This window comes from Octopus bimaculoides, unplaced genomic scaffold (genome assembly GCF_046866305.1).
Source record: "Octopus bimaculoides isolate indiv1 unplaced genomic scaffold, ASM4686630v1 contig125, whole genome shotgun sequence".
NCBI lineage: Eukaryota > Metazoa > Mollusca > Cephalopoda > Octopoda > Octopodidae > Octopus > Octopus bimaculoides.
Window position 1 is genome coordinate 14,716 of NW_028315375.1, and position 26,945 is coordinate 41,660.

Below are 26,945 nucleotides of genomic sequence, written 5' to 3' on the forward strand. Positions count from 1 at the left end.
ATTTCTCTAAATCATGGCCTTGATCCTGTAAAAGAAATCCATTTTATGAGTCAGGAAACCAGAAAGATTAATCTGCTGTCTTCTATAATATGTAATGTGAACTAAGCACTATTATAATTTTTTGTAATTGAAATCATTCTGGTTTCGTGCCTGTTTCTCTTTTAATTAGTCCAGGTGTTAACTAATATTACTGGTCTTGTTTGTCAGTTCTATCCCCATTTCTACATATTTCTAAATGTTGATACTTTTTAATTATTAATTAAACATGGGAGTAAAGACATCACTGATGACTATTTCAGGCATTGAGCATAGGACGTTATCAGATAGCTGAAATTGGGTACATCTGGATTACGGTTGCTCGACAGGGTATAAAGCTTAGAGATTTACGTCTCTCTCTCTCTCTCTCTATCTCTCTCTCTCTCTCTCTCTCTCTCTCTCTCTCTCTCTCTCTCTCTCTCTCTCTCTCTCTCTCTCTCTCTCTCTCCAGCACTGCTTCTCTGCATTGAGAGGTCACAACTCCATATTACAGGCACCCGATTAGAATGTCAGAGAATAGAATCGCAAACGGTCTTTTGAAGCAGAGCCAACTGACAGGAGACCTAGGGGTAAAACAAGAAGAGATTTTGGGATAAAATCCATAATTTCAAGTTGTGATGTTTGAGAGTCCTTTCAGAAATTCTAAAGAAGTTTCCTCTGATGGGATTGTATGAAGGTAATGCCTGAAGACACTACCTTTACAGCACTCCTATGAATAGAGGTAGAGAAAATGGATGGATGAATGAAATGGTTTAATTGTTGGTGGTCTTTGTTGATTCGTTGTTGACACATATTCTCATGTGTAATTTTCAATTATTGTTTTAAAATTCTTCTCAATCTTCAGCCTTTTTTTCGACTTCTTTGCTATTTCTGTCAGCATTTTTAGAAATAGAGAACAATGTTTTCTTGTTTCTTGTTTCTTAAGTATTTCTTATTTGTTTATTCGCATAATTTCTTTGATATACAAATATAACCATCCTAACGAAGCTGTAGAATGATGATCTGACATCAAGTTTTACTCCGTAATTTGCCTACATTGCATATAAATTTCGAGGAGGCACCAATGCGCATTATTAACCCTTGTGCCAGGAAGTTCGTCACGGAAACAATCTACCGAAACCTTTGATTTAAGTGATCATATGGTGCGGAAATCACAGTAATTGAGGAAAGAAGAGACTGTTGGATCATCCTGACCTAAAGAAAGGTAGGAGAGCACTTGTTTCTGACGTCCCGGAATGGATAATAAAAGTCTATGTGTTGGAAGAATATTCCCGTGTTTTTCCAGCTAAAAAGGAAATTGTTACTGTAATTGAGAACGGATTAAGGGCCCATCGACTAAAATAGCCATTGCTTGTGAATCGGCAGACGTTTTGTGTGGAATGCAAGAAAAACACTGCATAAAAGGTAGATTTTTTAAAGTTTTATAAATTGCAACTGAAATGAACGGATAATACAATTGTATGAGTCGGAGGAATATTCGCTTCTTTGTGACTTGCAACCAAAATGCTGTGTTTCAGTTTCTACCTCAGGCATGCATTCAGTATGTGTCTACGAGTATCACCAACATGCAAAACGTATCACAGACTTGGTTGGCAAAATGGTCTGCTCCGTGAGCAATCGAGATTCTATGTTGCTCCTGTGTGAATCATGTCATTTTGAACAACGTTTATTAGACGCATTTTAATCACTCCGAGGTTTAGTAACGCACAAGCAGTGGGCACGTGTGGACTGGTCAGCTCCTTTATGAATACCTTCCCCAGTAAATGCCTTCATTTCAGAGGCCTCTAAATATCGTATTGTATATTGTCAATATTCTTATTATAAACAGATCAGTTCTCAAATTGTAGAACCTCAGCAGAACTTAGCACCTTCAAGTAACATTCTACATGTTGTTACTCTCTGTAATTTTACAGCTTTTCTTATTTACAAGATCACATTCATACGAACCATAATTATGGTCCCTATTTTTCAGTATGGTCGAGGTCGTATTGTGTTTTCGCTTCATTTCATGGGAAACACTATTTTGTCAAACATTTCTGTATACGTATTTGACGCTAATTAGATGTATTTTATAAAGCATTTTAGGGACATTTTCAATTAGTTGATGTCAAAGATCATTAGTGACAAATGTAAAGTAGTGATGGTGGAATGGGGTGTGAGCAGGGTTTCATATTCCTTGTAATGTTGTTAACTACGACATCAGGAAGACAGTTTCTGTCAGATAAATATTTCTACAGAGGTCTCAAATTTGTCCCCTCAGATTCATTTGTAATTCCGTTTTCAGCCCATTCAGAGGCACTGTATTGATTAAGGGGACATCAAAGAATAGATAACAGTTTGGTTGATATATAGAAAAGGGTATCCTAAATTCTTAAGAATCAGTTCCTTTCTACCATTTCAGATCTTCTTTGCACTGCTATAATGTAAGGATGAAGAGTTACCTGGGGCAGAGTGAAGTTTTGTGCAAGTGTATCATCATTGAGGACACCTGTTGTCATTTTCTGTTCCGCCTGTGTAGAACTAATCTTCGCTCACCTTTATAAACACTGGCTTATTAAGGTGTTTTAAAGCATTTCCTGCATCAGCTGACATTCTGGTGAACAGTGATGCAGGAAATTAAAACTAATGATTACCTGCAGTAATGTTTTACAAGGAGATCAGGTGTGCATGTTTATACTCCTCGAAGTGGTGTGTCATATGTTTATAGTTAAATCATTGATAACCAAATTGGTTGCCATCAGAATTAAGCACAGATGAGAATAATGTTGGTTAGAGAAGGGCAGAAGTGAGAGGAGAAACTCACGTCATATGTTTAGTGCAGATATAAGAATGGAAAGACAAACCTAAGAAAAGAATGGTGTTATCATGTAATAATTAAATGAAATAATGACAGAGTTGTTCGATTATGTAGAATGTCTCAAGAGATAAAGGAAATTTTGGAAGACAGTCTAAATATTAAACTATTACATGGTAATCCTGTTGAAACTATAAACATTCTAACCAAAACCATTGTCTTCAACAGTTGATCATCGATGAAAGGAATCCGATGAGGAGTTGCTATAACAATTTCAAAATGTGTTTCATGAGAGAAAATTTCACAAAAGACTGCCAGGTTCTGGATCTGGAATAGCTGTAGGTTGCACAATATCAGTTGATTTGTGCTCTCTATGGTTATGCTACTTAGATTAACAGAATGCCCAGAAGAAATTGCTCAACGGAAAGATATTCATGGCTGACATAACAATACTAACAAGAGACTAAAAGGATATGCAAATAGTTCTGGTTAGTAGACTCGATGGAGTAAGTTCTTGGTCAAGAATGTGGTTTCAAGCAAATAAGTAATGCAGTCTATCATTTGTGAAAGGTCAGTGGGAACAAGTGAAGTTACGAATCGCAGGAGAACTCATTCCAAAAGTTAAAGACAAACCAAAAGTTAAAGATGGTGGTACGCTTTATTGTTGACTGATACATGTTGGGGCAGAGAGGCCATGGCAAAGCTGAAGATGGGTTAAAAAAACTGATAATTCAAAACGACTAGAAAAATACAAGATTTTATGTTTCCAGTTTGTTTATATATTCTTCAGAATATATTGTTAGTTCTCATTTTGGAGATACAATGCAATCGATTATAGTTTCTTCATCATCGAATTGGATGGGTGGTCACTGTCCATGTCAGTTCTTATTCAGAATTACTGTCCACCTCAATTGCTTGGGAAACACATCTCCCTTAAACATTCCACATCTTTTTATGGTGGTATGTCACCAACCCCTTTATAAAGGGTCCTGAGTATATTTTAATGTGGTAAAATCAATACAAATATTTTCATGTCTCCAACATTGAAACTAGAATAACTGCCCAAAACCAGTCACTTGGATTATGCTTGTTATGGGGATGCTATGGAGATCAGCAGATTTATCAGAAGAAATTACTCAAGGGAAATCACTTAAGAAGGCATTCATGGATGACATAGAAATACTAAGAAGAGATCAAATGTATATGCAAATAGTTCTGGATAGACTGGATGGACTAATTACTTGGTCAAGAATGCAGTTTAAGGCAAATAAGTAGCAGCCAATGGTTAAAGAGAAACCTGTGAAAGGTTTCGGACAATGGTACGCTACTTGGTCATCTAAAACTAGGAGAGGCATTGAGATCAGCGGTAAGTAAATCTAAATTACGGGGAGCCCTTACAAGATTTGGTGCTTCCCGTTTGACCTAAATCCCCGTCTTGCTTATATAATCCTTGAGTTTCATTTCTTATGTACCATTTCAGATATATATTCAGAGAGAATCTTGTACCACCCCACGCGACTAAAAGTAGAGTAGAGGAACTTGACTAAATAGAAAACTGACAGTGGCAGTTGACAGCGTTGATCATCCAAATTGGTTACTCTGTTAGTTTAATCTCGTAACTATGTTGGGGTAGTACGGAATGCGTTCTGTGTGAACATATTAATTCTGCAATGGGTTATTCTTGATAACCATATCCAAATATTTATTTGAGTTATACTATTCTTACACCCGACATATACACACACGCCATAACGTATATTCATCGCAGTAATCTAGGGATGAACTGTTAGTGAGGTTTTGTGAAAGTGTGCTATGTTTCAGGACACATGGAACACTTTCTGTTGGACTAATCATTGCTTAACATTATTTAAAAAATATTTCCTGAATCTGATGACCTTCTGATGAACTGTGATGCCAGAAGTTAAAAGTTACCAGCAGCAACCTTTAAGAAAGGGAACCGCTCTGTGTGCATCCTGAGGAATATTAGAACTGGTTCCTTTGGTGATCTAGTGGGCTGAAGCACAAACCTGGGAATACAAGATCACACAAAGATTAACCCAGGTTCAAATGCCACTTGAGACAGTATTTTGGAAAGCATCAGGAGGACACCTGGGAGTAATGACCTGGGTGTGCCTGGTTCCTTTAGAATGTCATGTATAAGGGCCGAAACACTTGTGGAATGGGAGTTCTTCCTCTGAAGGTCTTTCCTGCTGTGTGTTCACCTTGCAGCGAGTTTCTCTTATTTTGTTTTAACTCTGTGTTTATCCTAGTTGAAGTGGTGAGCCATGTGTTTGTGGTGAGTTATTTGACGACCAGCTTGGTTGACATCAGAATTAAGGAGAAATTGAGAAGAATATTGGTTGATGAAATCTGGAGATGAGAGGAAAATGCCGTGTCTTATATGTGGCATAAATGGAAGAAAGGAAAAACAGAAGAGGAAAACAGAGTTGTCAAGTGATAATTAAATGAGATAATTACCACATTGTTAGATTATGTGGAATGTCTTAATAGAAGGAGAAGATTTAGTTTGATCCGTGTCTCCGTGTGGCTTATATATTCTTGAGAATCACTTGTTCTGTACCATTTCAAATATATTCATCATAATAATATGTCGATGACCAGTTGTATGTAGATGATGACATGTGATACAAGTGTATAGTGTTTTAGGACAGTTGTTATTACTTTTCTGTTGAAATGTGTAGAACTAATTAATCGCTCATGTGGAAAGAAAACTGCTTCATTAAAGAAGACGAGTGACATTTAAATGTCTTGAGAAATTTCCTGAATCAGATGACATTCTGGTTAATTGTGACGCAGGAAGTTAAGATTTTAGATTAGAAGCATCAATGTTTAAGAAAGAGAGTGTCTGATCCTACTTGAAGTGGTGTGTCATGTGTTTGTGGCTGGATTTTTGATGACGGACTTGGTTGATGACGGAATTAAGTGGAAAAATAAAAGAAAGCCAGTAAACGATATCTAGATGTGATTGAGAAAATGACATGTTATAAAGTTGGTACAGGTATAAGAAAGGAAAAGCTCAACTAAGAAAAGAAGAGTGTTATCGAGTGATGATTATATGAGATAATTGTTGAATCGTTAGATTATGAAGGATGTCTCAATAAACAGTAGGTTGAGGATTGTTCGTCTATTTTGCTCTAGATTTAAATATTGAGCCATTGCATAGTAACACTGTAGAAAGTATAAACATGTTGAACAAACCCTAAGTGGTCACCACTTGACCATTGGTGATTGGATAATCTGGCAATAACAAACACTAAGCTGACATGGAGGATTGGAAGCGAACTGCAGATTGGAAAAGTTTCCTGTATTTGGACACAGTTGCTACTGCAAGGCCTTATGCGCGGCAGCAGGATTCGGCTCATTACCATACCTCTAGAAAGAGTGGGAAGTGGTTGTCGGAGTATTTATGGGGTTTCAGTGGACCCATTTGTAAACTTCCTAGTTTCCCTGGTTGAAATCACATTGATTATTTTGTATGGGGCACAATTGAGAAAGACACCATTCGCTCTGACTGCAACCCTAATGTTGAGCTAGTACACAAAACTAAAGAAGTTTTCAAAGGTTTTTTCCAGTTCTCATAAAGAGAAACACAGGCTTCAGGTTTCAGGGACGTCTTGAGAGAGCAGTGGAAGCTGAGAGGGATTACTTGTATCTCCCAGCCATATCTAGTCGAAATGTTTTGAATTTCTTCCATACTTTTATTTTTAGATTGGATATTCTTCTTTGTTTTTCTTTTATGCAAACTGTCAAATTTAAACCGAACACCTTAAATAAGAAAGATAAGACTAAACGAGCGCAAAAACACATTGTTTTCAAGTGATAATTAATTGAGAAAATTGCAATATTGTGAGACTATGTATTATGTTTGAATAGCGAAACTAGGTTTAGGAAGGTTAGTCTATTTTTGTTGTGGGCCTAAATTTTGCGCAGTAGGGAGTATAAAGATATCGGTGAAATGAATAGTGATTACCATTTGACTATTGATCATAGGAATATCTCACAACAATGAAATATAGATTACTAGCAGAAATACCCGGCTTTGCCTGGGTTAAAGAGAATAATGAAATCTAAAAACGCCGTCTAGACTACGCAACCCTCAACTGTTAGTAGCTACGACACCATATTTCTACATTAATAACTCTCCAATCCATGTCAGCATGGAACATAGACATTAAGTGGAATGCCAGTCTCTCATCTAGGAGGGCCTTGAAATCAATGTTACCAACTGGGGACTATGTGTGTCGTAGTGATAATAAAAAGACCCAAAGGAGGTCTGCAACGAAATAATTTTACTCAACACTTTGCAAGTGAATCAGTGGAGGCAAGGATGCGTCTCATTTACTTGACAATTTATGCATCACATTGCAGAAATCACAATGAAAGTATATCTGAAAGGGTAGTCTTACACTGTTGTACCGTTGAATTACAAATAATGCTCATCTGTTATGTTCGGGTTAAAATTTCATCAACATCAAAAATATATAAATTTTCATGGGAGTTATGGCCGTTATACATAGAATATAATTTCCAAATTTCATACAGATCCGTTCAGTACTTTTGACGTAGTTTTGGATAAGAAAACAAATGACTAATGTGTGTGTTTGTGTGCATGTGTTTGTGTGTGATGGGTGTATATATGTATAGATATATGTATGCATGTATATATATGTATATATGTGTACATATTACATGTACATCTATATATATATATATACTAGCAGAAATACCCGGCGTTGCCCGGGTTAAAGAGAATAATGAAATCTAAAAACGCCGTCTAGACTACGCATTATCTTTATATATACAGATGTATATACACACACGCACCCAAACACACGTATATATATATGTATATCAATATAAATATATGAAAGTCAATGAAGTTTCGTAAAAGAAGGTGATCATGTACATACTTTCTTGCTGTTGTGATTATAACACCTCATTGTAAACTATGTTCCTTGTTTTCCCTTGTGGAGCATATACAAATAGGTTTTTTGTTGCTGCCCACTCTTGAGCAGCCAACATACAGTTGTCCATGTGAGAAGCAGGGCTCTTCCAAGAGAAGACCAGCTACAGACAGTGTTTGACCCTAATATTTGTTTATGGACATGGCAAAAGTCACACGAAGGGGGAATTGTAGTCTTCTGAATGTAAAAGGAATGTCTGCTCCTGATGGAGTAAGAGGAATTCTTAGAATAAAGACGTCATCCCCTTTTGCACATCCAGAAAGAATGGTAGCCTCGATAACGTGTGACATCATTTTCTAAATAATGCTCATCTGTTATGTTCGGGTTAAAATTTCATCAACATCAAAAATATATTAATTTTCATGGGAGTTATGGCCGTTATGCAAAGAATATAATTTCCAAATTTCATAAAGATCCATTCAGTACTTTTGACGTAGTTTTGGATAAGAAAACAAATGACTAATGTGTGTGTTTGTGTGCATGTGTATGTATGTGTGATGGGTGTATATATGTATAGATATCTGTATGCATGTATATATGTATATATGTGTACATATTACATGTACATCTCTCTCTATATATATACATCTACACATATGTATACATATACATGTGTGTATAGATCTATATATATATACATATACGTGTACATCTATATGTATACATATACATCTCTCTCTCTCTCTCTCTCTCTCTCTCTCTCTTTCTCTCTCTCTCTTTCTCTCTTTCTCTCTCTCTCTCTCTGAAAGTATCTGTCATTACAGTATCGAAATGGTGTACATATACATGTATATGTATACATATACATCTCTCTCTCTCTCTTTCTGTCTTTCTCTTTCTCTCTTTCTCTCTCTGTGAAAGTATCTGTCACTACAGTATCGAAATGTGATTGTTTCAGTTAGTGGAATAGTTTCATTTTTAAAGTGAAAGTATTTGACATGAGTGTTTTTGTTTCACTTTTGACACGTAATACTTAAATAGTGGAGGAGATATTATGTTGCCGTGGGCTCGAACTCTGCAAGACGTTAAAAAAATTTTTTGACTAAAACACAACTGGAACCCTAAGTAAGGCATGTGTAAAATTTGAATGAAATTGGTTGCGTAGTTCTCGAGGTTTAGGGATTCACACAGACAGACAGACAGACACACACACATTCTCATTTTTATATATATAGATATACATCTACACATGTGTATACATATACATGTATGCATATAGATCTATATCTATATATATATATATATATATATATATATGCATATACGTGTACATATACATGTATATGTATACATATACATCTCTTTCTCTGTCTTTCTCTCTTTCTCTCTTTCTCTTTCTCTGAAAGTAGCTGTCATTACAGTATCGAAATGTGATTGCTTCAGTTAGTGGAATAACGTGTACATATGCATCTATATGTATACATATACATCTCTCTCTCTCTCTCTCTCTTTCTCTCTTTATCTCTCTCTCTGAAAGTATCTGTCATTACAGTATCGAAATGTGATTGTTTCAGTTAGTAGAATAGTTTCATTTTTAAAGTGAAGGTATTTGACATGAGTGTTTTTGTTTCACTTTTGACACGTAATACTTAAATAGTGGAGGAGATATTATGTTGCTGTGGGCTCGAACTCTGCAAGAAGTTAAAATCTCTTTTGACTAAAACACAACTGGAACCCTAAGTAAGGCATCTGTAAAATTTGAATGAAATTGGTTGCGTAGTTCTCGAGTTTTAGGGATTCACACACATAGACAGACAGACAGACAGACAGACACACATTCTCATTTTTATATATATAGATTAATGATAACGAAACTTTAATGACTAAAATTTGAACATATTTTTTTCAGTGACTCCAACGCATGGGAAGATGTTCTCGATAGTGTCAGAGCCTACATCCTCTACATCACAGCCAGTTGGTGAGTATAATATTACAGCATCCGATTGATTCAAATAAATGTCCTACCTTCAGCTGAGCTATTTTGTTTGACTGAAGGGATGTCTGATAACTAATTTCCGTTTGAAAGATTTGCTTTAACGTAATTCTGTTAATGATGTTCCTGAAATATAAAATATCCACCAGGGACAGAACAGTTGGTAATATGGATCAATTAAAGGATGCAATAAAGTTAAAATTGTCTTTTTCCACAGGCAACTGAAATATATTATTGTTTAGGGATAAACAGATAAGTTAATAGAAATGTTTTTGTTTGTTTTACATTTTGACTCACATTTTGATCACTGTTATTGCAATCTGGCAGTCACATGATATAAAGTGTTCCAAATGTGAACACCTTGTCTTTTTTCACTGACAATTATTCTATCATTACCTCCACGATATATTACCTATATGCACCAACAAGACTTTGGTTTGCAACTGAGAAAATATTTGCCTCTCTCTTTTCAATATCTCCCTCTCTCCCCTTTTCTCTATCTCTATATCATAGTTTTTCTCCCTGTTTCTCTCTCTGTTTCTCTTTCTCTTTCTTTAAGATAGATTCCGGCTGCATGTTTCAGTACAGTAAATGGATTGGATGGATGGTCAATGTCAAATTTAGTTCTTCTTCAGAATCACTGGCTACCTTTCTTGGTTGAGGAACACCTCTCACTTAAATACTCCAGCTATCCTATGGTAGTATGCCCGTTCTAGCTGCAGACATAATTTAGATTTAACATAATTTTGTTAACGATGTTCCCGAAATATAATAAAATATCCACCGAAGTCAGCACTGTTGGTAATATGGATCAATTAAGAGATGCAATAAAGTTAATATTGTCTTTTACCATAGGCAACTTAAATATATTATTGTTTAGGGGGTAAATGGGTGAGTTAAGAGCAATGTTTTTGTTTGTGTTACATTTTGATCACTGTTATTACAATCTGGCAGTCACTCAGTATAAAATCCTTCAAATTTGGACGCCCTATCTTGTTTTTACTGATAGTAAATTTATCATTACATCCACCACATATTGACTATATCCATCAACAAGACAGAAGAGTTTAATTAACAAAAGAAGCTAAAGTAAATTTATTGGTCACTTTAAACCAATTTCAATCCTGACTGTAGTTGACAATATTTACATGGAATTAGGTGCTAAGGGATCAGCTACATATCTACAAAATTATGGCTATGGGGCGGAAAATTTCACAACATAGTGGGATCGTCTTTAAATTGGAATATCTGTGGATTTCACAATATCAGTCATTTGAGCTTGTTATGGAGAAGCTACTTAGATCAGCAGATTGATCAGAAGAAATGGCTCGAGTGAAATCACCTGATGATATAACAAGAGAATAAAATGATATGCAAATCTCCCTGGATGGACTTGGTCGAGAATGTGGTTGAAAGCAAATAAGTAATGCAGTATGTCAGTTGACAAAGGTCATCTGAAGAAACCATAGCAGGAGAAACAATGTCAAAGGTTAAAAAGAAACCTGTAAAATGTTTAGGACGATGGTACCTCATTGTCCAATAAGAGTAAAGGTATTAGGATCATGGCAGAAACAGAGGATTGGTTATAAGCAATAGATAAGTCAAGACCTCTTGGAAAATACGAGATTTGCTGCGTCCAGTTTGATCTATATCTCCGTCTTGCGTATATATTCTTGAGCATCCGTTCTTGTGTACCATTTCAGATATTTATCACCACCATAACGTGTGGCTGACCAGTTATATGAAGTTAATGAGGTTTGTGCAAAGGTAGACTGTAGAGTGTAAAATCTAGCATCCATTAAGTTCAACACTTCTTATTAATAACTGCACTTTTTGATTCCACGTAAACTGACATCTGAATGTTCAAAGAAGACTTGAAATATGACTAGTAGCGACCTCTTTTGAAAATGGGACAAAATGTGGCATCGTGCAGAATAAGGGTTTATTTCCCAAGGGAGATCATGCTGACACGGTTGCTATATTAGGTGATGACGCTCCAACTTTATCAACTGTGCAAAAGGGGACAGCTGAATTTAGGAGGCGAACAGAGAGTGTTGAAGAGGACCCAATGTCTGGACGTCCTGCTACTTTCACCACCGAGGAAAACGTTTAACATTTTCACCGAATGGTGATGGATGACTGTCGATTGATTATAAATCAAATAGCTAATGCTATTAGCATTTTCTGTGACAGATTTGGGAATATTCTGTACTTGACATGACAATGGTTTCTGTTTGGTGGGTGCCACGTCTTCTGAGACCTGATCAAAAGCACACTAGGCTAACCACATTATGCTAAAATCCGACATTGCTTGAAGCAGATCCAGCTGAATTCCTTGAACCTTTCATAAGCCACGATGAGTGTTGGATTCAACACGTTGAGCTTCAGACAAAGAGATAATCCATGCAGTAGAAACACACCTCCTCACCTGGTCTAATGAAGACCAACATCGTTTCATCTACATGGAAGGGGATAGTCTCAGGTTTTGTGATGCAAAAGGCATCATTGTGTTTATTGAATAATTTCAGAAGGGCTCTGCCATCAATGGAGGGTATTATACCATCTTTATGAAGCAGTTACAAAAGACTATCAAAACCAAATGCCCAGGGAAACTACTGCAAAGGGCTTTGTATCATCAAGACAATGCCCCAGCACATACGTCCTTGCTTTCAATGGCTGCTGTGCATGGCCCTGGTTTTGAAATAGTTGATTACCTTCATTCTTCCCCTGATTTACCCACTTCTGACTATAATCTGTCCATCAACTTTCAAAAATAGTCAATTGAGAATCGTTATCGCAATGATGATGATGACATCATATCTTCTGTTGATGAATTATTTTAGCAACAGGATTAAACCTTGTTCACCATTGAGATTCATTCAAGAACTGAAACACGAATGGATGAAGTGTGGGGACCTCAATGGAGACTGTGTTGGAAAATAGACTTCATTTGGTCACATTTTATATGAGTGTATTTGTCATCCTATGAAACTTTCAGCCTTAGTTAAAAAAAAAGAGATTGAGAAAGGTTACTCTATCCTGTGGTGGACTTGAATATTTAGCTAATATATGGTACCATTGTAAAACTTATAAAAATGTTGAGCGGCCATTGAAGATAAGAATATCTTATGATAATAAGATATACTTTATTAATATGGATTAAGAAATTTTACTATAAAATGTAAACCATGAAGATATGTATTTCAGGTTTTCAAAAACTGGATGAGAGGTTTCTCCTGAAGGTGGCACGGCAGTTAGGAAGCAATTGGTGGCAAGTGGGTGAGTAGAAAATAACAATACCTAATTGATGTCTGTAAATTTTAATTTCATTTGAGCCTTGTATGTCAGAATGACTGAGAACAGGTTCCATTCCTAATTTCCATTTGAAATGTTAACTGTGAAATAATTCTATTAAAAATATTAATCTAATACAATAAAATTGAGGTTAGCAAGGTTGGTAAAATGGATAAATTAATAAAACACAGTTGAAAAGATATTGTCTTTTGGAAGAAGGGACTAAAATATACTGTTGTTTAAGGCTAAATAGATGATTGAATGGCAATGTTTTTGCGTGTTTTACATTTTTACAGAGTTTATTCCTTGGTATTTTTAATGAAGCAAAAGTAACACTCGGAATAAGTCTTGTTTATTCCATCGTAAGACCTTGAGTTAGCTTCTTCTTAGGATCATTGTGTAAGAAGCAGATAATTTCAGCTCATATCACCAAATTAGAATGACGTCTTAATCACATGACATATGTCTGTAGATGCTTCCGTGGAAGACTAAATAGATGACACTGATGAATCATATCCTATTCTCTCCAGCCAAGAAGACAGAATTATTCTGAGAGAATTTACCAGAAAATGAATATTCACAAGTCAAGCCGAACTGGAGGTGACCTCTCTCAATGAAACTGATATAATAATAACAGAATAGGCTCAGGAGAACTGATCGAATCTGGAGTTCATTAAGAATTGGTGAGAAGAATTATTTGGAGAAGACTCAATTGGGATTGAATTTGACTCAGAATTCTCGACTCTTGAAATATGAATGATTAATCGATTTGGGAAGTTAGTCTATTTCACAGGGAAAACATTGTTTTGATTTCATCAAGTGATTCTGGAATGTTTTTGCTTTCCACATAATCATATATTCATGTCATGCCTGGGTAGCAAAGGCAATTGTTGTAATTCAGCAATTTGATTAGAACTGACAACAGAACAAAACAGAAAACAGACATGTCAGAAATGTTCTCATTTCTAAACATTTTATGATGACATTTAACATCAAACATAAAACTGAATGATGTTTTGTATCAGTAAAAAGGGTGAATCGTTTTCAACTGAAGCAATGCCTCTAATGTTGTATAGACTCTGTGACTGAGGAGGTTTCTTTCTCAACTGAAGGATGTTTTAACTCACAATTCTGCAAGACATTTGAAAAGAATCAATACTTCTTCCTCCCTGATTTACAGTTGCAACTATTGCCAAACCAGAAGCAGCTCTTTCAACACAAATGGGTGAAGTTTCATCTTAGCCACAACTACTGAGTCTTCAATATCTTTCTTCAGTTGGTGAATCCAGCTCCAGAAAAATGGAAATTTACTAGTTTTAATTTTAATTGAAACATTATGTATCCACTTTGGAAAATATTAAAAGTGAACATGTTATGGTCAGTTTGTGTCTTCAGGACAATGCTTATGATGTCACTCTATGGCTGTAAACCTATTGCTATTAAGTTTCATTGTTGCAGTAAATCATATCAAGATTTCATCAAATTACAAGTCCATTACCTTCTGGCTGAAGACATTATTGAACCATGTACATCTCTTTGGTGTTTTGAAGTTGTTTCTACCATGGAATACCATAAAAATGAATGGTTGTGGATTATTCTCAGAAAGAGAATCGTTTCACCAAACTTGATGTGAATCAACGTCTTTGGATTTCTGATGAAAACAATTCTAGGTTCTTGTGTAGAAAGCTGATAATTAATTCCAGTTGAAATCACCATATTGAAATGACTTCTTACCACATGTAGTTGCTTCAATATAAAGAAGAAACTTAATGGAGGACACTCAACAGAACCATATCACTTCTTATCGTTGTTGTTTAATCAAATATCTGTGTTAATCCAGCAGAATTAAGTTAAAAGACTTTCCAGGCAAGACGTCTCTATCTTTTACTTGGGAGCATAGAACTACATAATTAAATGGTCCTTTTTAAGATGACAAGATGTAGTGACCTGTATAGCTTCTCCAGTGTCCAGTGTCCATCTGGATGTGGATGACACTTCACTCACATGTAGGGCTTAATTGTCCGTAGGTGAATGATGTAGATGTTTAATAAGTTCTGTCTACTTTCCTTCGACCCCTTTATAAATTGAGGCTTTGATCCAGTGAAAGATATCGTCATTATGTGCCATGCATCCAGAAAGACAGAGTGAGACGGTGTCTTCCATAATTTGTGTTGTTTAACTAACAGTTTATATTAATTAGTCAGAGCAGAAGAGATGTCACACTCACAAATGATTTATTTCAAGCAATGAACACGTCAAGTCACTTCCTCTCCGCATTGAGAGTACACATTTCTAGTATGATGGACATGTGATTAGAATTTTACAAAAAAGGATAGCAAGCTAAAGTAACAATCAGGAAACCAAGAATGAGATAAACCCAATTGGTGACACATGAAAATCCAACAGGAATGTCTTAAGATGGTTTCTTCTGATTGGACATTATGTGGGAAGTAGCTAAGAACTCTAGCCTTGTAAATGTTCTAGAAATACTGAGCTAAGAAAATGAATGGATGGATGGACCAAGTAGTGTGTCTGTTTGTAGACAATGTTGACTGTTTAGGTTCTGATACACTTTTGATTAACCAAACACTTCTGACATCTGCTTTCCAGAAATTTTCGCAAATGCAATTTTCAATTAATTTTGTTTAAATTTTTTCTTAATTCAGCCTCTTTGTTATTTGTGTCATCATCCTTAGAAATAGAAGACAATGTCTTATGTTTTTCATGTTTCTTCAGTTTTTGTATTTCTCTATTGATAAAGTTTCTTTGTTTTATTTATAACAACCTACAATTCACAACTTTTATATTAATGTTAATGTTCTTCTTGTAATTTCTGATTGTTCTATCTTCAACAGGAATATTTTTGGGGATTAAAAGTACCCAACTGGGAATTATCCGGCATGACTTTTCTGGTAATGTTCAGGAGCAGAGCTTCCAGATGCTGCTCTACTGGTCAACACATTGTGATCCGCAGGACGTTACGATGGATACATTGAGGGCAGCTCTTGAGGAAGCTGAGTGCTTAGTTGCACTCGAATGTCTGACATTAAATGTAAAGTGAATTGCTGTGTAAATGTTGCTTAGTCCCTGAGCAGCCTTGACCAAGCAATGATCTATGATCAGATGTCTCCCAGCCAGGACCATCCTGTCTTTATTGCTAATGTAGAAAACTCAGAATCACATTGTCCCACGTGTCCTACCTTAAGATGATGAGGTGTGAATTGTGGTAAATTTGGCTATTATTTTCAGCAGATCTGTCAACCAAATAGAGTCGACTTCCCTGGTTTCGCTTCTTTGTAATCAGAAATTAAATTTTAAAATAAATACAAACATTGAAATGTTCAGTTGGTGTTGTTGTTGTTGTGCATATAATCACCTCCCTAAACAATTCCATTGTTTTACAGACAGTCTTAATAGCATCTGGTATATTCATGGATATCCACCTTCATCTATAGCTTAGAATAGAATGCCTGGTATATATATATATATATATATATATATATATATATATATATATATATATATATATATATATATATATACCTGCTAACTTCAAACTAAGGCCAACAGTTGCTTGACCTCAAGCACCAACACAACAGCTAAGTCATTTTCTAAATATACTCCTAAAACCTTTGTGCCCATTAATACCCGGCTATGTACAGGATGGCATAGATTTCATGCAACACATTCCCCCCACTGTTGCAGAAGTTACTACACTGGCACGTTTTGATGTCACTAATCTCTATACCAATATACCCCACACTTTAGGCCTAGAAGCAATCAAATACTGGGTAGAAAAACATAGATAACGGATAAATGATCGCTTCAAGACTGACTTCATCACCAAGGCCACACGTCTAATACTAGAGGAAAATACCTTCTTTAAATTCGACAATAAAACATATCGGCAGATAAAGGGCACGGCTATGGGTACGCAATTTGTGCCCTCATATGCAAACTCTTAGTTATGGGATACTTAGAAGAAAAGCTGTATGAGGAAGTAGAGCAAACTGTTGATGAGGAATACAAGAAATATATAATTAAAAAATGGAAACGCTTCCTTGGTGATTGCTTCATTTTTGGGGGAAAATTGACTGAAGATCTAAATGTATTTAACAATATACTAAACGCACTTCACCCTTCCATCAAATTCACAACAGAATCCAGTTGCAATGAACTACCATTCATGGATATCCACATAAAAATACAAAACTGCACTGTCACAACAGACATATTTTACAAAAATACCGGTACACACCAATATTTAAATTTCTATTCTTGTCATCCATCACACATCAAAAGAAACATCCCATACAGCATGGCTAAAGGAAAAAAATTAATGAAAACACGATTCCGAATCCTGCACTAACTAACATATTCCACGTCATAAAATCGAACTCCTTCGAAGCCCAAAGATGAAAACTATAATTGAAAAAAACACCTTACGAAATAGCAGACGCCAACCAAAAAAAAAAAAAAGAACTTAAAAAAACACCTCACAAGGGAAGCATTCAGATCAGAGACTAAACCAGAATTCATAGTAAAAGAATGTGGAGATAGATGTGGAACGTGTAGCAATATCAACAACTTCAAATACATAGAAAGTGGTTCCCACATAAAGTTCAAGAGGGATCTATTTTAAAAATAAATGCGGATATAAACTGTAAAACACAAAATCTCACATACTGCATTACCTGCCCAAACTGTAAAGAAAATTACACCGGCTAAAGTAATAACTCCTTCTGCCAACGTGCAAGAATTCACAGGCAACATATCCGGCAAGAAGAACTAAGAATGATTCCATTGAGTAAACATCTGGAAATATTCGGAGACAGAAAGTTAAAAATCTTTCCCTTTTACAAATGTACACGGGACGATCCACAATACCGAAAGGCAATGGAACTACACTTCATAAAAAGATTTTCTCCGAAGTTAAATGTTTGAAAGAGAAAAAAGAAAAGCAAAGAGTACGTTTTGTATGTATGTATATGTATATATGTGTGGGTATGATATGATAGATAAAGTTATTTTTACTAATTGATTTTTCAAATTTACAAATATTATACTAATGTATTCTCATGCAGAACTACACCTTACCACAAATAAATCAATAAATCTATGACAGGAATATATTCTGAATATGACTCAAAGAATATAAAAAGAAAGGACTAAAAAACAGAAAAGAAAACATTTTATATTATTCTCTATATTTTCTTCTTTCTTTTTCTTCTTCCTTTTCTTACCATCCCTAGACACCTTCTCAAAACAATGGTGTAAGTAGAAAACAAGTTTTTACCTTTATTTATCTATTTTTTTTTTGACAATCCTTAAAAAGACCATTTCAATACAATGAAAGTGGTGGATAGGAAAATGAATAGCCCTTCTCTCTCTCTCTCTTTTACCCTACCCATCTTTCTATTTGTCTGACTATCTATCTATCTATCTATCTATCTATCTGTCTGTCTGTCTGCTTATCCATCTTCCATTGTCTCCAAAGCTTCACCCCCACCCCCCAAAAAAACAATGTTCTCTTATACACAAAATCCCCCAAATAACATGTTTTATATAGATAAGCACCATTTCTTTATTTTCACAGAATTATATTTGGCAAGTTCGAAAGACGAACGAAAGTGCTAATATGGAAATGAAAGTATAAAATAAATGAAGTTTTTCCAAAATTCTGCGACTTTTTTCAGTATTTAATTCTGTACATCACACCTAACACTCTACACCCCCCGCCATATATATATATATATATATATATGTTGATGTCTTCTATATATATATATATATATATATAAATATATATAAAAGTGAAATGGGCGAAAGTGTTATGTTTACGTTTCTCATTTAGTGGTTATGAAGGTTTCAATGGATTGCGGCGAACATTTACAGGGACATGTAAAATGAGGCGAGGAAGCGACTGGACTTGGATAGAAATCTCCATCTCAAATGCTGTGGTTACTAGGGCAACAAAACTCAGACTTTGACAAGCGTTTGTCTTTCCTCTCTTTCGTATATCACCCTGTTTTCCTCGATCTCTCTCTTTCCTCCCTTCCCTCCACTTTCTCTCTATAACGACATTTGACAGCTTCCACTCTCTTTCCCTCACTGCCATCACCATCTCTTTGTCACTCTTTCTCCCACCGACTCTCTCTCTCTCTCTCTCTCTCTGTAGGTATGTCGGCATCTCTAGAGAGAAAGCGTTGACAGTCGCAAAAGTTTAAATATTCCCGCCACAGGTTTTTTTACAACGGTGAATTATAATCGCCCACCATTAACGCACAATCGTGATGACAGATATTATTGATCAGATATTTATGTTAATCTATTTATAAATGTATATTTATATATATATATATATATATATATATATATATATATATATAAAGTGTGTATATATATATATATATATATATATATATATATAAAGTGTGTATATATATATATATATATGTATATATATGTATGTGTATATATATATATATATAAATATAATGTGTATACATATGTATATATAATGCGCGCACACATATCTATATAATGCGTATATATGTAAATATACATATTTAATGCGTATGTATATATATATATATATATATATATATATATATATATATATATATATGTATGTATGTATGTATGTATGTGCATATAATGTGTGCATACTTGGTCTGATTGAGCTGAAAATATGCACACGAATATGCAACACGTATGTTAAAAGTGTTGGCGAGTTTCCATGGCGAATTTTAGTTTGCTCAATTAAAAAGCGTGACCTCTAGGGCAAAATTCTTTATCTTCTAAAACGCGAACGAAATGGAGTTATAATACCGAAACAAATAAAGCAATAAAATACTATTTTAATCCCGAGTAAGGCCGGGTATCTCTAGTATTCTAATATATATTTGTGAAAAGAGCGGACGTTGTCTCACATGCAGTTGCGCAGGCAAATGTGTTAGTAAATGGGGTCAGATTGAGCTGAAAATTTGCACAACTATGTTAAAAGTGCTGGCAAGGTTGCATGGCAACTTTGAGTTGGCTCACTTGAAAGGCGTGTCCTATAGGGCAAAATGTCTGATCTTTTAAAATGTGGCCCGCGTAGACACGAGTGAAATTGGGTTGTAATACCGAAACACATAAAATAATGATAAACTATTTTAATCCCGAGCAAGGCCGGGTATTTCTGTAAGTCTCCTAAATATTTGTGAAAAGGGCCGACGTTGTCTCACATGCGCAGGCAAAAGTGTTAGTAAATGTGGTCGGATTGAGCTTAAAATTTGCACACCTATTGAATTCCTCAACAGCCAGTTATCTCCCGGACGTCCACCTCATGACTTTAGACTGAAGGGTGGTGTCCCAGTTATGCTGCTGAGAAACGTAGAACCACCAGAACTATGCAACTATGATCTTCAAAACAATTAATTCTGACGACAACCATTCTGAGCGGACCATCTGCTGGTGTGACAAAGTTATTAAGCCCTATGAGCCTTAGTCCCTCGGCCGTGCCATTTGAATTTACGTGACGGCAGTTTCCTGTAAAAGTATGCTTTGCAATGAGCATCAACAAGGCATGGGGACGGTCGTTACAAGTAGGTGGCATAAATCTCACGCAGCAGGTTTATACCCATGGCCAACTATACATCGGATGCTCCCGCGTCGGCAGTCCACACAATCTCTTCATTTGTGGTAATCCGGGCAACACCAGGAACGTTGTCTTCAAAGAAGTCCTGCAATAACACTTTTGAACCTACCGCCATTACTCTCCCATCGCTGGAGTCATTGTAACTTTCTCAATTTTTAAGCCCAACTGCATCCACCTTCTTCATGTCGCTGGCCACCTCTGCAACCTAACCACCTTTGCTAGTCAAACTCCCAACCCATGGGTTCACGTCCCGACACTGATCCCGCAAAATTAGGTGTTGGGAGTGACTACATATTGTATCCAAAACATTGTAAGTGCAGTCGTATTATACTATTTCAGTTTTGTGCAGAGACCTGATTGGTGTTTTGCTTTTTTTTGCAGCATTTTCCCGTCACTCTTTGCCCTTCACATCTGCATCCGCAAGGTTTATCCAATCGCTTCTCAAAAACTGTTTAAACATTTGGCAGGCTTTTTTACATTACCAATTTTTAATAGGTTTTTTTTTTCAGGGGGAATTTCTCATATTTAAAATGTGGCCCGAGTAGATCCGAATGAAATCGTGTTCTAATACCAAAACAAGTAAAACAATTAAAAAAAACTATTCTATTTTAATCCCGAGAAAGGCCGGCTTTTTCTGCTAGTATATAATGTAGGAATATCATTTCTGTGTAATATACGATGTGTCTATGGATATTTCAATTTGTCCTGTAGTGATTTAAGTCAGGGTTTCCCAATGTGGCAATGGATGCATGTTCTTTATTCTATATTCTGCCTTTATGATCATTGTTGAAGGCGCCATGGCCCAGTGGTTAGGGCAGCGGAATCGCGGTCGTAGGATCGTGGTTTCGATTCCCAGACCGGGCATTGTGAGTGTTTATTGAGCTAAAGCTCCACAAGGCTCCGTCGGGGTGTGGTGGCGAACCCTGCTGTACTCTTTCACCACAACTTTCTCTCACTCTTTCTTCCTGTTTCTGTTGTACCGGTATTTCAAAGGGCTAGCCTTGTTACGTTAAGGGTACACGTGTCTGTGGAGTGCTCAGCCACTTGCACGTGAATAAGTGAGCTGCGACGCCAGTGGTGCCAAGCTGTATCGGCCTTTGTCTTTCCTTTGGATAACATCGGTGGCGTGGAGAGAGGGTGCCGGTATGCATGGGTGACTGCTGGTCTTCCATTAACAATATTGCCCAGACCTGTGCCTCGGAGGGTAACTTTCAATGTGAAATCCAATGGTCATTCATGACCGAAGGGGGTCACAACACACAATCATCATTGTTATTTGATAGTTATTGTAGATTTTCAGCAAAACATCAAACGACGCCGTTGTACAAATAAAAATGAATCCATAAATTTAAAATTTCATAACTGCTGAAGAGTTTTGTCACATTAAAATAATGACAACATTTATGATTTTTATTCCATATGATTTTGGAAAAGACACAGTGTCCCTCACTTTCCAAATAACTTTAGATGATGGGAAAATACTATTTTGCCCTAAAATATATAATTACACGCAATTCGAATTTTGTCGCATTTTAATTTCCAATTTAATTTCAAGAATGATAGACTCAGATAACATTGTAAATAAGTAAAACACATGAACCTCCCGAGCAGGACTTCCTTTGGCATTAAAATGATAAGATGTAACAGAATGCTCAACCGTTCAAAATTTAGTGAAACGCAACTCGTAAGTATTGTCCAATTGTTATTGGATTCTTACATGATAGGAGTGAACAAACCTGATTATTTTGGAATTTAACACAAAATTATTTAAATTACATCAAAGTTATTTCAGAAATTGATAAGTAATTACTATTAGAAATTATTGACTTTAAAACAAATTATTTGGTATCATACATTCTATAAAATTATTTTAAATGAATTGCTGACACGTCTTACTGATTTTTAGCTCCAAAAGCGTGGAATGAACTAATATTCAAACATTCAGCAAAAATATAATAAACATGATCTTTCTTTCTGAAAGTTGTACAAAACAATAAATTACTGATTATGTAAACTGAGAGAAACATATTTAGATTTAAATTTAATCTGTAACAATAAATTTATTTATAAAAGGACGTTTTGAAAAACTGAGAAAACAGAACTCTATCTCTGACTCTCTGAAACCAAAAAGGATAACTTTCAAATGTGATGACTGAGAATCAGTTCCTTTATTGAGTGAGATCTTCATCTTGTTCTGTTCAAAGACCGTGACAGTAATTAACATATTGTAATATCATTAACGACAAAATATATTCTCTAAAGAAAAGTGGTCAAATCTATCAAGGAATAAAACGACAGAAAATAACGACGATGATATAACTGAGGAGAGTGACGAACTTGAAAGAGTATCATGAATTCACAAATAAGTAATTCTCTCAGAACGACAAAAGAGGAAATATAATGGATTTAGTTTTACTTTGGAAAAATATTGAAAGAATTCCGGTCCGCTTTATTTAAAAGAATTGTTTGGTGTCTGAAAGTATGACGCCTACAAGAATTAAAAACATTTTGATTCAAGACATTCCTCTTATAACAATAAGACTATAGAATTGTTTTGAAAGGCTATCGGAATCTTTCAGTACACAGAAGAAATCTCTTGAGAACCCTATTCATTCAATAGACAGAATGAAATACTTAAGGGCATCTTTTGAGGCTGCTTATTTAATTGCAAGAGATAAACAAAGCCTCAAAACAGCATCGGCGAAGAACTTGTATTAGCAGCAGCAATGGAAACCTCAGGGATTATTCATTGAAACAATATGCAGATGAATCAAAGTTCGTCTGTCAAATGATATTGTTGGTATTTTTATTTCAGAAATTAATAATGATTAATTGGAGTAAATTATGCGAATGCTTTTCTTAAAAAGTCTCTAAACATGAAATTCAAGAAGATGAAGTAACTAAAATTACAAACTATGTAAAATGAAATAGGGTCTAGGAAGAATTCTTCGTTAGATGGAAACTTTGTACCTAAAAGTAGACGATTGTTTCTGAGAAGTAGGCCTTGGATGCGATAACTGTAATGTAGTATGTAATAAAGATGCAGCAGCTATGATAAGGCGGGAAATTAGGGGTCAAGTTAAATGTGTAAGATAAAAATCTTATTTCTGTCACTTTTTGCAAACTTCACTGAGAGATGTTTGTTTCTCAGAAAGAACAGAAGTGTGATGAATCTCAAATGGAGAAGCTTTGAAACAATTCTTAGAACTTTAAGAAAATGAAGACATAATATTCCTGTTGGGATTAAATTCAGATTCGTTTCACAATAAAGATTCGTTATTCAAATTATTCTATTTGTCAGACATTTTTGGACAACTGAATAAACGTAATAGATATGTACCAAAGGGGAAAACAGTGACATTTCTTACTTAAATAAAAGATACAAGCTTTCATTTAAGAAAAATGAAACACACGGTTGATCGTAAGGACAGATCCCACTTCCCCGCAGCTGAATTTCGTCGAGATACCTGTGCTTCTCTCTCAATCTTCCATCACCGACCAGATATTTCTGCCGTCGACCTACATGTTGTTAACAATAGGAACTGACTTCTTAAACATTTTATGCCGTTGATGCTTCAAGGAGTCGAGGCTTAAGGTACATATCAGCTGCAGGTGGACAGCTACTTTCTTTGTCATTGTCGCTCTTCGGTCAGGTGAGGATGATTCTGACAGGGCTGCAACATAACTGTCAGAGAGAGAGAGAGAGAGAGAGAGAGAGAGGTGGGGATGTTAGTGAGGAAAAGAGATGACGCAGATGCTGCTTGGATTTGACGGTAATGTTCCACCGACAACGCACAGATGCGGGAGCGGACAGCCGAGAAGCCTTCCGACTGGAACTGCGATTTCCAGCAGAAGATTCGTGTTGGAAAGGCAGCCATTCTCACAGATATATGCGAAGCACCGAATTTGTTTCCTCATAACTTCCCCCCAAAGGGATACGCTTCAGAGGGTGACCATTCTGATTATTTCACAATTTGTAGTGAAACAAATTTGTCTATGGGTGGAAAGAGGAGTTTCATAATGTTCACACGAATTGTCTTTGTTTCCTCATAATTTTAACAGCAATGGGTTATTTTCTAATGTAATTTTCTACAAATACTTTCCAGAGTGTGTAAATTACGATTACATTGGTATATTTAATGTGAAAAGAAAAATAATGAGCACACACACACACACACACACACACACACACACAAATCACAATTTTCTTTGAAATTTCAAGTTTCATTTTGCTGATATGTGACCTGTTGCACTATGTATGTGTAATAATCCACCAAATTTATTTTCTCATATCCATTTCCGATATAATTCTAATCTACACACTCTGAAACGCAATTATAGAAAATTCCATTTAAAATTAACTATTTTTCTTGAAGTTATGAAAAAAGTAAGCCGCTTTTTGTGAATTTTCCAAAACTCCTGACACTAAATTAGGAAAAATGTTTTCATCATATATTCCGATATAATTGCAATCTACACCATCAAAAGCATTGATTTAGAAATTATAATTTAAAATATCCATTTTCTGGAAGCTCTGAGGCACGAAATTCGTGTCACACATCTGTAGCAATGCTGAAAGGCATTTAATATCTTCACACTCAACTCCTTCATAACCGTCGAGATGCGTCAATTTCCGTCTGTCTCCGTTCTCTTAGCTGTTTCCCCGTCTCAGCTCCGTCACACATCCATGAGACCGGTCTGCGATGAGTAAAAACAGTGTGTCGAGATTTTTCGGTGGTAGAGGCGTCGTCGCTTTGATCTGAATTGTTCTCCGTTCGATGGCATTCACTTGTTTCCTGTTCTATTCTCATCACTTCCGGTCTGATCACTTTACTCTCGAAATTTACTTTCACATTTTTGTAGCTTAAAATAGGACGGCAACCAGTGCACGGCTGGTACCCCTCCCATTATTATTTCATCAGTGTTGTTATCACCCTCATCCTATTAATGTCTGCGTCCAGCCCGCAGCTACTTTATGTTTGTCTGTCCTTGTTCGTCCCCTCCTTGTAAGGCCTTAATGGCTAAATTGTTGAAATAAAGTAGCTTGCTTACCAATCACATGGTTCTGGGTTCAGTCCCACTGCGTGCCACCTTCGGCAAGTGTCTTCTACTGTAGTCGCGGACCCACCAAAGCCTTGTGAGTGGATTTGTTAGACAGAAGCTTAAAGAAGTCTGTCGCACGCACACACACACACACACACACACACACACACACACACACACACACACACACACACACACACGTGTATAATCGTGCGTGTGTCCCCGCACAATCGCTTGGCAACCGATGCTGGTGTGTTTACATCCGAGTAATTTAGCGATCCGACAAATGAGGTCGAAAGTTCTCGGCTTACAAAGAATAAGTCCCGGGGTCGATTTGCTCGACTAAAGACGGTGCTCCAGCATGGCCCAAGTCAAATGACTGAAACAAATAAAAGAATATTATATAGAGAGATGTATGTGGGTGTATATATTCTTGATAATAATGATGATGATGATGATGATAGTTGTTTCCTGGGATATAAGTATTGCAGCGCAGATTGTTTTTTTGTATAAAAGAGACTTCAGTCGTTAATGGGAAGTCGGGTGCAACTGCACTTACAAAGCTATTCGCATAGTCTCACATAAGTCACACAAACAACTTTTCTTTGATACGCACATACACGCACAACTGTTTCATACTAACAATTACTGCTACAGATACACTCAATAACTTGTTAGTAATCATCATCATCATCATCATCGTTTAACATCTCTTTTCCATGCTAGCATGGGTTTGACGATTTGACTGAGGACTGGTGAACCAGATGGCTACACCAGGATCCAATCTGATTTGGCAGAGTTTCTACAGCTGGATGCCCTTCCTAACGTCAACCACTCCGAGAGTGTAGTGGGTGCTTTTACGTGCCACCGGCACGAAGGCCAGTCAGGAGGTACTGGCAACGGCTACGCTCGAAATGGTGTATTTTACGTGCCACCTGCATAAAGGCCAATCCAGCGGTACTGGTAATGAACTCGCTCGAATGTCTTTTCCCGTGCTACTGGCACAAGTGCCAGGAAGGCGACGTTGGTAATGGTCACGCTCAAATGGCGCTATTTACGTGCAACCGGCACGAAAGCCAAACATTCTTTGGTAATTTACATTCTGAGCTCGAATCCCACCAATTACAACTTTGCCTTTTATCATTTTAGGGTCGATAGAATTGGCTCAAAATTAACTTCGGCGTCGATGTAATTAATTAGGAAATGTTCAAACCTAAA

General features: G+C 36.1%; 1 protein-coding gene across 1 annotated transcript in view; it reads left to right on the top strand.

Moving 5' to 3' along the window:
- Window positions 1–16,386, top strand: part of LOC106882054 (uncharacterized) — a 28,058-nt gene extending 11,672 nt beyond the window's left edge. The window contains exons 3-5 of the mRNA XM_089346734.1: window positions 9,665–9,733; window positions 12,956–13,027; window positions 15,898–16,386. Coding sequence (XP_089202860.1) covers window positions 9,665–9,733; window positions 12,956–13,027; window positions 15,898–16,103 — 347 coding nt within the window. The 3' untranslated portion in view covers window positions 16,104–16,386. The remainder of the gene's footprint in view (window positions 1–9,664; window positions 9,734–12,955; window positions 13,028–15,897) is intronic.
- Window positions 16,387–26,945: the final 10,559 nt, after the last annotated feature.